This window comes from Nestor notabilis, unplaced genomic scaffold (assembly GCF_000696875.1).
Source record: "Nestor notabilis isolate BGI_N333 unplaced genomic scaffold, ASM69687v1 scaffold7808, whole genome shotgun sequence".
NCBI lineage: Eukaryota > Metazoa > Chordata > Aves > Psittaciformes > Psittacidae > Nestor > Nestor notabilis.
The window spans coordinates 8,528-22,565 of NW_009940513.1; the positions used below are offsets into that span (position 1 = coordinate 8,528).

Sequence of the window (14,038 nt, forward strand, 5' to 3'; positions counted from 1 at the left end):
GTTGGAACTGGATGAGCTTTAAGGTCCCTTCCAACCCAAACAATACTAGGACTCTGATCTCCACCAAATCAGAAGGGAGACATCACTTTTGGCACCTCCCAGCAGCACCTAACTCAAGCAGGATTCAGACCAGATGGACATCCACGCAGCAGCACAGCCACCTGCAGCAGTGCTCACAGCACCTAAACTACACGTGCGAAGTCAAACACATTTATAAACATAAACCAAGGTGATGGGAAAGTGTTGTCACTAGCGATGGTCCTGATGCCGCCCGAGCCCTGCTGACTCTACTAGTGCCTGTATTTCACCCTGGATATGCCAAAACCCATTTTTCCACCCCCCCTTAATAGATAAAGTGACCAAATGAATAGAGTACAGAAAATTAACCCTTTTTATTGATGCATTGCAATTGTTCTACATTTTTACCATATTATGTAGAAAATACTTAAAATACAAGCTACTTTGTAAAACCAAAGACAAACATTGAATCCAAAGATAAACTATGTTTTCACAATGGACCCTTTTCCCATATAGTTAGTATTAAATTTTTAAATATCTATTTCTTCTGTTAAAATGATTTTTACATACCCCCTAAGTACATCAGCAATACAAACATAGCTTAGTAATTATCAGAAACTACCTGTATCTAGCGGCTTGTAAAAAGGAAGAGCACAACCATAAAAGAAAGTTAAATTTTACACAGTTACTAGCATATCAAATACATTTAATAAAGTAGGAATTCCATTGCAATATCAAGAATTCAAGCAGAAATACTAACATTACATATAATGTACTGCTACATGTAGTGAGATAGATATATTTCAAGCTGAATCTGAAATCACACCTTATATAAAGTTTAGCAACAAACAACCATGTGGACATGCGGAACCATTCAGAAGTTTAAATAAAAAGAAAAGAAAGCAGGGCTGTGCCAATCCTGTCATTTAGAAGCAATTTAGTTTCGTGTACTAAAAGAAAATGCTGAGTCAGAGGTAAATTACTGCATCCCATCAATTAGGTGCTAAGCAGGAAAGCCTCAGAAGTTGCCTCTGCAGTGGCTATCACAGCTGTGAATACAGGTCAGGTGATGAAACAACTGGTTTAACAGTTCGAGAATCACAGATGAGTCCAGATGGGACCATGGTTATCAAATCCTCAAAAGGTGAATCCCAAACTAGTTTCAAATAAATTAAAGGGTTCCAATTTCTATCCAGAGATAGCACATTTCTTTAGACTACGGGTAGTGGCTCTGATGATGAGGAGAGTCAATTCTTTAACTGAATTTGAAGGCTGGGTAGGTGAGGGTCTCCTTAGAGCCGACTACAACACCCTTAAATTGGGCAACACATACCGAGGCCAGGCTGAGATCTCCGAGATCCGAAGATGAAAATCTGGCCCTGCTGGGGTGGGGATTTTTGTCTGCCTGGTTTATGCTGTGTATCACAGAGGAATTTCAGGGTATTTTTACCTAGTCATTTCCAACTCATCCTCCTTGTTCCAGTACTTTTCGGAACTTAGGCAGTGGAAAAAAATGACACTGAGCTTTGTGAATACATCTGACTGGTTTAATTATGTCATAGTGACCTCAAATAGTCATTTTAATTGCTTTTCGTCAGGGAAGCAGGCAAGTTCTTCTCAAAATTATTAGGAGATTTTGCTAGAAGTACTCTTTCCTGTTAGGAGTTCATGGAAAACACTTGACTATTTGTGAAACAGGGAATAACATTTTCCTGAAACGGAGGAATTGGAGCTTGGTTTGCCTTTTGATGGAAAGGCACAACTCTGTACCGCAGAGGTATCTCAAGGCAAGTACTGAACACAAGCAATGTACTATGGAAAAAAGTAAGAAAGTGCCCACAGCAACAAAGAGCATCGTTTACACCACTGACATGGCATAGCAAGATCAGTTGGTTATCTGCACGCTTACAGAAGGGCTCCGACTGAAAATACACTGAACATTGCCAATGCTACTGCCCAGTTCCAAAGTCCTCGATCCTTCTGTACGAAGAGATGCCAAGCCTTGAACAGTTCGTCGACTTCAGGTCAGTCCAGACTCTCTTCTATCAATAATGTGGAATTCCAGAAACGGTCTTCGGACTTCTTGGCACACACCACTCGGAGAACTGGCCTCTTTTCCACTGGGACGGAACATAAACTGGGATTCACGGTTCCCAAAACCTCTTATTGCTGTAGTAACACGACCGCTCGAGCCAGTTTATCATCCACTTGGACAAGATACTTAATCTACGTACTGAAGATGGAAATGAGTATTTCCTCTGAACGCTGACTAGGGCTTCAGCTGACAAACCTTCCCAACAACTCCACATTAGCAGTAGCATTATAAACTTTTTAAATGGTATTATGTGCTTTACAGCAGGCTCTCTTTGGTATAAATATTCTATCACCAAGCTAGCAATATTTTACAAGAAATGTCTGCTATTAACGTGGGGGAAGGTAACGCCATACTAACCTAATAAAAAAGTGATTGCACATATTTAATCACTTCTGCAATATTAGACTAAACATTCCAATGCATTCCCAGCACTACCTTATTCGAAATGCACTGACAGACATTTAACAGTATATGTGCCATCGTCAAGGAAAAGCTTTAAGGAAACATCGCTTCACTCCAAACAAAAATGTAGGGGTTTTTTATGATATTAGCATTAAAACTGAGAACAATGCACCTATGCAACATACTGCTGTTCTTGCTGTGATAAGCTTAGTGAATTGCTTCAATTCGACGGGGGCTTGCTGGTCCCTCATAAGGCAAGCTCACTGTAAACTCTAGTCACACTACATCATCATTTAAGGCACTACAATAAGGGGACACACCAAACAACTCTTCATCACACATACCTGTGCAAAACAAATCAGAAGGTATCCTTGTCTCTCATGAAGCTCTACTCCTCTCTCAGTGCTACAGTGATGAGCTCTAACCATTGCATTATATCACATACATTCCAACATGAATCAATTCATTTTGGTTTAAATACAAAGGATACATCAAACTCCATCCCCAGGAACGTTTAAGAATTAGACAAACACTAAATACAGAATTCAAGTATAATCACTACACATTTTGATTACAAAGACAGAACATTTGGGGTTAGCAGGAAGTTTTGCTTGTTATATTTTTCTAATCAATATGTACATATTTAATTTTATGTAAAATATTAAAACACCACCAATACAAAACTTCTAAAATAGTTTTAAATTCAGTAATAAACTTTAAAATCTGGATTTTTTTTTCCTTTTTTCCTTTCTCTCTTTTTTTTTTTTTTTTTTGCAATTCCTACATGCATGTACTGTGTACAAGTCTTATTAAGAGTGCTTTAAAGTAGCTGTTGACATATCCAGGAGTATAAAAAGCTGTACACATCAATACAGTGATGTTTCATTGTATGTCAAATTCAACTCCCTCCTCAATGAACCACGTGAGGAAAAACATTAAGAAAAACAGAACAAAGAAAAGCCCTGTGCTTCTGTGAAGGAATCCAGCTCCAGTACAGGGCCAGCATCTAATACGTTAGAGAAACCCAATTTCAGAGCAACGCTGCACTGTTCATTCTCGGCTGAAGATGGCAGCATCCCGACAAAGCTGCTGAGTTCTGTTACACAGTGAGATCTTGAATAGTTTGAAAAGAATTCTGTGATGAATGCAATAAAAATTCGGCTGGTTTATGGAGACACGTAATTGTCAAGAAAACAAAACAGATTTCAGAGTTTACATGGACTCCTGAATATGTAACGTTGCTAGTAGGAGGCAGCTGCCTTGACCAGTCCTTAAACAAAGCAGAGCAGTAAACAAAAAACATTAACATGTAAATGGCTTTTGCAGAACCAGGAGTTTGTTAGAGACAAAGTGAATGAGAGAACAAATGTTAAAATATTAAGCTCGATTTTCAAACTGCTGCAGCAGATAAACATGCATTACATTTTTTGTGGAAAGATGGATTGTGTAAAATGCTCAAATATAATCTGCTAGTCTTTTTGTTAAAAAAGTCATCAGGATCTGTCTTCCAAGACATGGATGTTCTTTGCCCTTTTGATTAGCACAACAGAACAATTTTAAATAAATGTGACCACGAAGCTTTTAAAAGCATCTCTTTAAAAAAAAAAGTAAATAAAAGTTTAAAAACTGAATGAGTGTTAGTGTTAGCAATACTGAATTAGAGTTGGCAACACTAACCAAGTTTGGTAACACTAACGTACTGGTAACAAAGCATGCTGTTCAGTTAGTGATGGAACTCACTAGAGTTGGTTTTGAACAACACACAAACAAATCAGGAAGAAACGTAACGGAGAAACAAAAGAAATCGCGGAGAAATAAAGAGTCAGACAGCCATTACCAGGTAAATGTTCACAATATTTCTCCTCCAACCCCCCAGGCCCATTGCTTTCTGGGAACTACAAGTATGAGTACTGGTTGATCTTTGTAGGGCTCAGCGGATATCCAGTGTAAATAGCAGATCCTCTGGAAGCACCAATGTAGGACTGTGGAGCAAACTGGTGTTGGTATTGGGCAGGTGGAACATTTGCAGAAGTCAGCAGACTTGGACCAACGCTCACAGGGACCTGGTGGACGAGTGTGCTGGGATGGGCAGCGTACGTGGTGTGCCGTGAAGAGCCCTGAGGGGAGAAAAGGTGGGCAATGGAGGTGGTGGAGCCCAGGGTTGCAGCAGTGGTTGGAGCATAAGTGTACATATGCGGCTGGCTGGACAGATGTGCACTTGCCGTGGCTGCTGCCAGGTGGGGATGCACTGGGCTGCTGTGCTGGAACGCATAGGGAGCCTGAGAAATAGTTGATGCAAGGGGTGCCACATAAGCTTGCTGCCTACGTGGGATAGCATTTCCACTTCTCTCCTGGGAGGCCAGCACTGTTGTTTGCTGGTTCTGTAGGGAGAAGGAGTAAATAAAGTTAGTGGCTATCCTCAGGGAAAAGCACAGTGAACAGAAGGTGAGCACGGAAGGGTCAGCCAGAGCCTCCTAATCAACACCTCTGTTCTACCTGCAAGGCTGACACTTCTGCAGATCCTCCCTTCCCAGCTCTGTGAAACCCTCAGTTTCAGGAGGGTTACTGCAGCTTCTCTAAGACAAAGGTTACACTTTTCCTCTACAATGGGATCAAACTGCCATATCTGGGGTACAACAGTACACAGCTGTACAAGCACGGGCAGGTCCTAAGACTGACCCAGCCCTTGAACTCCTCACACAACCTTTCTTCTGCACCTCAGTGAGAGTGCAGCAGGGCTGCCCCATTTTAGTGCAAAGCCCATCTTGTTCCCATACCAGAAATGATCTGGAGGTGTAACACTTCCTCTCTTCTAAATGGCCACTGCAGCTTGACTCAAAAGATCAAGAGTAGTGACACAAATTGAAGTGAAACTAATCTCAAAGTTTCAAGGGAGTCAGGTGCTAGTTGTTAGTTTGAGACACAAGGTCCAGCCTTAATCACCTGGTTAGGGCTTTGTGAGATCTAGAGAAGGAAGAGTCTCCTCACACTGTTGAGTGCCTTCAGTGCTACCCTAATTCAACAGCTGAACCCCTGAGTGACAAGAATGACTCACTGCAAAAGAAGTGTGACTAGAAGCAAAAAAAGAAACTTCCTTTGCCTTGAGAAACTTCACCTATATTCCCTACAGAGTTTACTCTACCTTGCATAGCTACAAGATAAAATCAGCTTCAGGGAACTGTTCTCCTCAGTTCTTTGAAGCTGATTCTCCCTGCCATACAGCATAGTGTTTCTAAAGCATCGTGTTCAAAGGTCAGAAGTCACACAGTGCTTACCTGGCTGAGATTGAGAGGCTGCGCACCATTTGTTACCACGCGATGCGAGCGGTACCCAGTAGGTGTTATACAGCATCCTGATGACTGCCCGCTCATGGAGGCCACTGGCTTGGTCTTACTGGTACTGCTCAGGATGCCTGAAAGATTTCAAAAGCTTAGTTCATTCTTCCCTCTTAAGTGCTGTGCCCTGTATAACCAGCTTATGCAACTGTGATAACCAGCTTAGGCAACCAAAGAACACAAATGGACTATTTCTGTAACAAAGCCTCTTCTTCAGTTATGATTTAAAATCTGACCATACAAGAAATAATCAGGAATATTTACAGATCTTTCTAAATGCAGCCAAACACATGTGAAAGGGAAATTTACCAATGAAACTGAAAACAGACCAAAGCTTGCACTCTGAGAACAGCAGCTGTGAAACCTAAAGCTGCTGAAGACCCAACACAGTCTAAAACTTCAAGGACAAAGGTGTCAGGGACAATACAGCATCTGAGCCTTGGCAAACACCATACCCACCTGACACTTGGGTAGCTACAACACAGTCACTGAGCTGTGTCTTCAGTGGTGGCACAATGATATTCCGAGAGCTGGAGCTGTCAGCTGCCTCTCTAGTTGGCAGCTCCAGGGCACCGCCTGTGCTCTCCAGAGAGGCAAGTGTGTCTATGGCATAGGGACTGTTCAGGGAGGAGTCGGAATCAGGGGAGTCATTAACAGTAACGTAGCTGATGACATTGGATCTCTGCTTCATGTTCAGACTGCAGGGAAAAAAAGAAAAGGAGAAAAAAAAAACCAACTAAACAATCAAATGGGAAATATTCTAGCTTTTCCCACAAGATACAGGAAATCTCCCTCTGGGATCTTGTACCCTCCCTCCTTGTCAGCTGGAATTCTGATTAACTAGAGACACAAACAGCACAGCAGACATGACACAGATTTTTCTGTCTTAGGCAGTGCTTCTTAGCCTAGCCAGGGCTTTGCATGTAGTACTCCCCACAATCCTTGATGCTTGGGCTCAGATCAGGACAAATCAGTACTGGCTGCTTAAAGAAACTTCCTACCTGCCAGGTTTGTATTTGCTGTCCTCTTCCTCATCAGTGTCACTGCGAATGGTGATGACACTGACAGGTGGGCTTGGAGTGTCTGGGATCACGATGGGCTGGTGCTGCTCTGGCACTAGGATGAGCACATTGGAAGAAGACGAGGTGGAGCGCAGAGGACTGCTGCCAATGAGTGAGTAAACCTGGGAGGGCACAGTCTCTACAGTTGAGCTGGGCCTGAAGGAAAAACAGAGCAGTATTCAGCTACGTGTCGGCAGGCTGGGACAAACCAGCACCAGCACTGAGAACAGCCAGGCTCCAGCAGGCTGGAGCACACGTACAAGAAGAAACATCTAGAGAAACACAAAGAGAACCTCAGTACAGACACTCATACAGGAGAGTGGCATAAAACACATCCCAGAAAGGACCAGCACAGTGATGCTCTGAAGAAGGCCGATGCACCCAAACACTGCCAGAAACCTGACAACCCTTGTTCAACAGATGCCAATGGTATCACTTGTATTGCTACTGCACCAACACCCCCCCAGTGTGTAAGAAACCCTCCTTTGACCAGTACAGTAAAGCACTTGGTCAACTATGTTCCTTGCACTCCCACTGAAGTTAGTGTCATTTATATCAGTGACAACAATACAGACACTTTTCCCAACACATCTTTAAAAGCAAATGTAGCACATTAAAAAGATACACAATTAGACAATGCCTTTGTGATCAGAAGATCAGTTTTTCACATCATAAAGGCAACCTCCACTGTCCTGGGTTCAGCTGTAACAGTTACTTTTCTCCTTTCTAGTAGCTGGTGCAGTGCTATGTTCTGGCTTTACTCTGAGAATAATGCTGGTACCACACCGATGTTTTAGTTGCTGCTCAGTAGCGCTTACCCTGATCAAGGACTTTTCAGCCTCATGCTCTGCCAGTGAGGGGCTCAAGAAGCAGGGACGGAGCAGAGACAGGACACCTGACCCAAACTGGCCAAAGGGGTATTCCATATCACAGCATGTCATGCCCAGGATAGAAACTGGGGGGAGTGACCCAGAAGGCCCAGATTGCTGCTCAGGTGGGGCTGGGTATCAGTTGGCGGGTGGTGAGCAATTGTATTGTGCATCACTTCTGTTATTGGTTTTATTTCCTTTCCTTTTAATTTTATACTCTCTCCTCTTGTTATTTCTCTTATCATTATTATTAGTGGTGGTAGTAGTAGTAGTTTTATATTATACTTTAGTTATTGGACTGCTCTTATCTCAACCCATGGGATTTACATTCTTTTGATTCTCCTCCCCACCCTGTCAGGAGTGGGGGGAAAAAAGCAGGGGAAGTGAGCGAGTGGCTGCATGGCTCCGAGTTACCAGCTGGGCTTAAACCGCAACATCTACAAATACACCCACATCTTTCTAGGACTGGAAAAGGAAGCCTTACTTGGCCACGCTTGGTGCTGGCTGCTTGTTCTTCTTTGCTGGAACATTGCTGCTCTGCTGCTGCCTAACAACATGAGTAACTCCAACACTCAGAGGCTGTGCTGTGGCTAATGTCACATGGTTGGTCAGTAGTGATGGCTGCTGCATGAGAGTGCTGTACTGATTTCCATGGGAATGTGCATTCCTGGAGCAGAAAGAAAACAAAAACCCCAGATTCCATGACTACACTGCAGGAACAGCAAGCTGCACCGAGCCCCAGAATGATTCTGAAGGGAAGGGAGAAATTCTGTGCCGTGCTGGGACAGCACATATTCCCATTTGGCACAGAGTTGGACCCTGTGCATTCCCTACCTCCAGTCAGCTAATTGCTGGCTGCCGCTGATGGTCTCCGGAATCACAGCCGCTGGCTGAACGGAGTTGTGCAAAGCAACCCCTGGGAGCTGCTGCCAGGTGGAAGGAAGCAGTATCTGCTGGGTTCCCCCCGGCCAGGCCTGCTGCAAAACAACAAACAGACACAGAGGTTCACTAGATTTCGGTTCCTACTGGTGGAAAGAGATTTGTTCCAAGCAATAAACACAGTTGTGTAGATTGTTAGCTTGCAGAGATAATGGCACGACACTGCACTCTCTCAAAAGGTCTCAGTACAGTAAGAGAACAAGAAAACCAGAGAAACAAGCTTCCCCTAATGCTTTGCTAACCTTTTGTATCACAGATGTCACCTGGGGAAAAGGGTGTTAATATTGTGCAGAATACTGCACAATGCAGCCATATATTGTACTGCCAGAAGCAGCATGAGTATTCAGGACTTCTGCACGTAAGTTTACACATGCTGCTCTGCAGAAGGATTCCAAAATACAAAACCAGTTTGGTCCTTTCTTGTTTTTCTGCCTTAGAGGGCTGAGACTATCTGGGAATTCATCCTACTTCAACTACGGTACTTAATTAAAAGGGAGATATGCAGGAGATACTGTCAATTCATCAATATTATTAATGTTCCAGTCCAAATTGACAAAATGCAGCTTTTTTTCTGGGGGGGAGAAACAAAATCAAGAAACCAGAATACATCTGGCAGTACAGTATTTCTATGGTTTTGAAGATATATGGCTGTCCTGCAGTTTAAACTGCAAAACCACAAAACTGCTGCTTTAAATAAAGTATTTCTGCAAGTAACGGATCCACTTACTACAAATACCAGTTCCAAACAAGAAGCCTTCAAAGCAGAGAGCTGCTAAAACCTCTGCCAATGTAAGCGGAATAATAATAATAATAATATTAAAAATAAGGAGAAATATGTTAAGTCACACCATGCGTCTTTCCAAAAGCCAACACCTGCACAAGACAAAGCAGAGAGTTTAATACAGCAAGATATAAATTCCCAATGAGAGGCAGAAATCGGGCCTTCCAAGCGACGAACTGTTTTGACAGAGGAAGGACAAAAATATGCAAAGCTTAGCAAATGGCTAATGCAAACTCAGGGGAAGCAGCAAGGGAGAAGTGTCGGAAGCACTAAAGGTGAGCAAATTCACGCCAAAGGCTCCCAGAATCCAAACAGAATTAGGAAGTCCTCCAGAGAAACTCAGAATCCAGGCTCATAGTCTGGAGACAGCTGGCTCTGATCTCCACTGCTGTACAGGGGAGTTGAATGACAAGTCCACTGCACACATGCAGGAGAATAGAATTTGCCTGTTGAATTAAAGGCCCAAATACACTTTTGAAAACATCACTAACAACTCACTTGTGTCCCAAGCTCTGCTATGGTCACCCCCTGCTGTTTACAGAGCCTAGACTGCAGCCTTTCAGCAGTCAAAATTCACAAGGAGGAAAACATATACATCCCTGGGTCTGTTCAGCTCAGAGCTGTGACCCAGGAGAACGCCACTCTCCTGCCTTCCCATCCTCAGAAACAGGGAGCAGTTAAGTTGGTTCACAAGAACTCAAATGAGTGGGTTTTCATTTCGATACAGGTATGACTCAAGCAAATTCCACTTCAGCAGATGTCTCCCTCTTGGAAGAAAATGACACTCAAACTACTACTGAAAGCCACGAAAAACAACATGGTTCACATAATGGAATGTGCTTTGAAAGACATGTGAGGATACCAGCACATAAGTGCACTGCAATGTTTTCATAAGCTTCACTTATCTGATTCTGGAGTTTTACAATGACTTCTTTGTGGCACTTGCAAAGTTGTTCTGATGCAAGTGCCAAATGAATACAGAAGAGGACAATTTTGAAAATACACACTTCTTGAAGATGTGTTTCTTCCCTTACCCCAACCTTTTAAAAAATTGTTCCCAATAGCCTAAAAGCTAGCTGTGCCAGTTTGGATACTAGAGCTCACCTTTAATTTCAACCAAGAAATACATATGAACTGAAAGCATCTGTGGAGAATAGTATCTTTATCTGGATGAAGCAAGCTACCTGCGATTGGCTTTAAATAACAAAAGGCCAGAAAATTACTGTCGATGTTCAACAGAAGTTAAGAGAAATGGACAGCTAAAGCAATACATTAAAGAATTTGCTATCATTAGAGTTTTTAGCCTGTGCTAAATGACCTGAAATGTTTCTACATGCAAAGCAGCTTTACACGTCTTGAAAACAAAATAAGTAGCTAACTTGCCAAGTAGTTCAAATTCTGGCCATCCAGGTACCTGTAGCAGAGTCAAGCTAAAGGCTGATTCCTTTGTATTCAACAATCAAAAGACAAAGATAGGAGAGTAAGCAAAGAACAAGAACAATTATAACTCTTCTACAGTATAGCTTAGAAGAGCATTATAATACTAAGCTAGTAAAAGTAATTGTCAATGGATCTGGATTCTTTACAGAGCCACACTAAACGTCAGAGTCAGACAGTGCTTCAGCAATGTTGGGGAGGAAAACAAAAAGACATTAAGATGTAGCAAGAACACAGCCACAAGATGGCACATGCTTCCATGCCCTCTGCAAGTCTAAGTTAAAACAAAAACTCAGTTAGTGAACACAATCAAGGGAGGCAATTACCAGTACTGCAGCCGTCTGTTCTACTAGCGCTGGCCGGCCGGCTGCGCAGTTCAGAGTAAAGGGGACCGCATACTGCGGCGTGATGGTGGCTACTTGAGGATGAAGAGTTGCTACCATTAGTGGTGTACAGCTTCCCTGAAATGTAGATCAGGCAGTGAGTGAAACACACGTACTGAGGCAGGATAAGTGGGTTCAGCAATAGGGCCAGAGAAGGTTTCACCTCACTGGCATTCTATGGTGCTTGAGCAGACTCCAGAATTAATGCAGTGAAACCAGCACCCAGACCCTCTGGGCACGTTCCTCTAACCAGTTACATGTCCCAGAGGGGAACACAAGGAACAGGGAATTTGGGAATAGGATCTCTCCGATGACACAGTTAAAAAGTAAAAAATGAGATAGTGTTCAGCTATTAATACTTTACTGGGTCCCAGAGAGCAAGTTACAGTATGTACACTGCACTAACCATAAAACAAACTGCACCCCTGGCAGGACACATTTACTATCATCCCTCCAAATTCACAATTCACATACAGTACTTGTGGAAAAATATAAGCTAAGGAATTTAATAGAAGGCACAATAAGTCTTTTGTATCATGAAAGAGCAAAGTTATCTGCAACAAAACTACCAAGACACATATTAGTACGTCAAATGTCTAATTAAAACTAGATTCTTAGCATACAATTTGCAGGCTCAGGAAGAAGAGGGTTTGGATTCAGATGTGTATTCTTCAAGTGTATTCTGCTTTTTGGGTACCATTACCTGTATTATTATGCTAAACAAACCAGAGATCACAGAATGACACCAAAATGATTTGGACTGAACAATCTAAAAATTACTTCTCTACAAGAAGGTCAGCAAGCACAATATACTGCATAGAGAGTAAAACTAACAAAGTATGTGTTAATGTCAGCAGGCACTAAAACTATGCAATGTGCACTTAACTATAAAGGCAACTACAGTTTTTCAGTGAATAAAACCTGGGACTCACTATATATTAAAGCATTACTTTTCTCATATAAAATTATTTTAATTTACAACATATTACTGATATGAAAATAGCATTTTCTATAATTATTTGTGCATTTTGCTATCACATTGTTTGAAAAGCAAACAACAGAAACAGGTATGTCATAGCTACACAAATTAACATTAACAATGAGAAGGAGTCAAAAATAATTTTGTTGATTTGAAGATGAACTTTTAACATGACTAATCTGTGTTGCCACTTCTGTTTACTAGGATCTCACTTCTCACAGAAATGATTTCTTCTAAAACTTGCTGACACCTTTTTAAAGAGCAGGCAAGCACGTACACCACTATCTATAAGGCAGTGTACACCCATAAAAAAATGCAGCCTGTTTTTAAGCAGCTGAAAACTCCACATTTATTCTCATTATTACATCAGACTCTTAAAATGGATTATATAAAATAGATTAGACTTTAAATATTTCAGAAAAAAACAAAACACTGTCTTAGAAGTGACCTACATTTAACCTTTTGGAGTGTTCTGAGGACCCCCTGCATTCATCCCAGCACCAGAGGAGCAGCCAGGTTCTCCTGGATGGTGGTAGGAATTGCAATGAACTTTATGGGGTTTGGTTGGGTGGGTTTTTACCTGTGTGAGAACACCAGACTGGATCTGCAGTGGCTGTGCTGTGGGTGCTTGTGGTACAATTGGGACAGCATTCTCCATCCTTACTGGGAACCCAGAATGCTTTGTAGTTGCCTGAAGTCCAGCTGTGGAGGACAAGAACACATCAATGCTAAGCAGCTTCATTATTTCTTTTTAGTTTCTTTCCAAAATAAAATCCCTACCAGATAAGGGTGGAAGACAGGGTCAGAGAAAGAAAAGACATTCCCTTTGATAAAAGCATACTAACAAAGCACCAGCTGAAGTAAATATCTCTGCAGTCCCAGTACGCCAAAGCACAAGTACGGACAACCAGTTCTCAAAAGCTTGGTTCTACTCATATCCACAGTCTTGCCTTCAGAAACACGGATATCTAGTTTTCAGTTCCTTGAGAGCAAGTTCAAACCTTACGCTATCAGTGACCAGTTCTCATTTCATATAAAACCCTCCATAAAAACACAATGCAGATATAAGCATAAATAGAGAACTGTCAGGACTCAGCTATGCTTTGCTAACCTCACTTACGTGCAACCTGTAGCAATCTACACCACTGCATCAGTGCTTGTGAACTGAGACTCAAAAAGGCCAGTTATTTACTCCTGACATACAAAAACCAGAGCACAACATTTTCTTATTTTCACATAAATCTGGCTCCCCTGTTCACTGTTCTGTGGAATGCTGTTGTGTTCAGTTTGGGGGGAAAAACTGGTTGAGCGACCAGATGAAGACTGCAATCTAGGCAGGCAAGATACTGTTCAAGCATGATCTGGAAGAGAACTAAATTGTCTACACAAACCCAACCTGATTCTGCACTTACATCTGAGGCAAGACCACTGTGGACATTCACAGGGTAGTCTTCTGTACATTATCAATTCAGTACAAATTAAAACTTCCCACTTCTACCTGAAACTACAGTATCACACAAAGGGTTTTTTCCACTTACTTTGAAAAGCAGGGGGACAAACAATGAACGTTTGCTGGAATGGGTCAGTCTGTGTGCAGATCTGGGTGGTTCCAGGTTGCAGGGAAACACTCTGTTGTGCTACTCCTGCAACTGGTGCTGCAGATGATGGATACAGAGCAGACTGATAGTTTAGCAGTGACACATCCGAGTTTGCCAGGGAAAGGGGAGCAGCTGCCGGAA

General features: G+C 42.2%; 1 protein-coding gene across 2 annotated transcripts in view; it reads right to left on the reverse strand.

Moving 5' to 3' along the window:
- Positions 1–4,403: 4,403 nt before the first annotated feature.
- HIPK1 (homeodomain interacting protein kinase 1) overlaps positions 4,404–14,038 on the reverse strand; it is a 21,284-nt gene continuing 11,649 nt past the window's right edge. For both annotated transcript variants that reach the window (XM_010020397.1, XM_010020396.1), the window contains 9 exons: positions 13,838–14,038; positions 12,880–13,001; positions 11,264–11,398; positions 8,615–8,757; positions 8,265–8,447; positions 6,852–7,061; positions 6,310–6,548; positions 5,791–5,927; positions 4,404–4,896 (listed from right to left, as the gene is read on the reverse strand). The exon at positions 13,838–14,038 is cut by the window's right edge and continues 2 nt beyond it. In XM_010020397.1, the coding sequence (XP_010018699.1) occupies positions 4,411–4,896; positions 5,791–5,927; positions 6,310–6,548; positions 6,852–7,061; positions 8,265–8,447; positions 8,615–8,757; positions 11,264–11,398; positions 12,880–13,001; positions 13,838–14,038 (1,856 nt within the window). In that variant the 3' untranslated portion in view covers positions 4,404–4,410. The remainder of the gene's footprint in view (positions 4,897–5,790; positions 5,928–6,309; positions 6,549–6,851; positions 7,062–8,264; positions 8,448–8,614; positions 8,758–11,263; positions 11,399–12,879; positions 13,002–13,837) is intronic.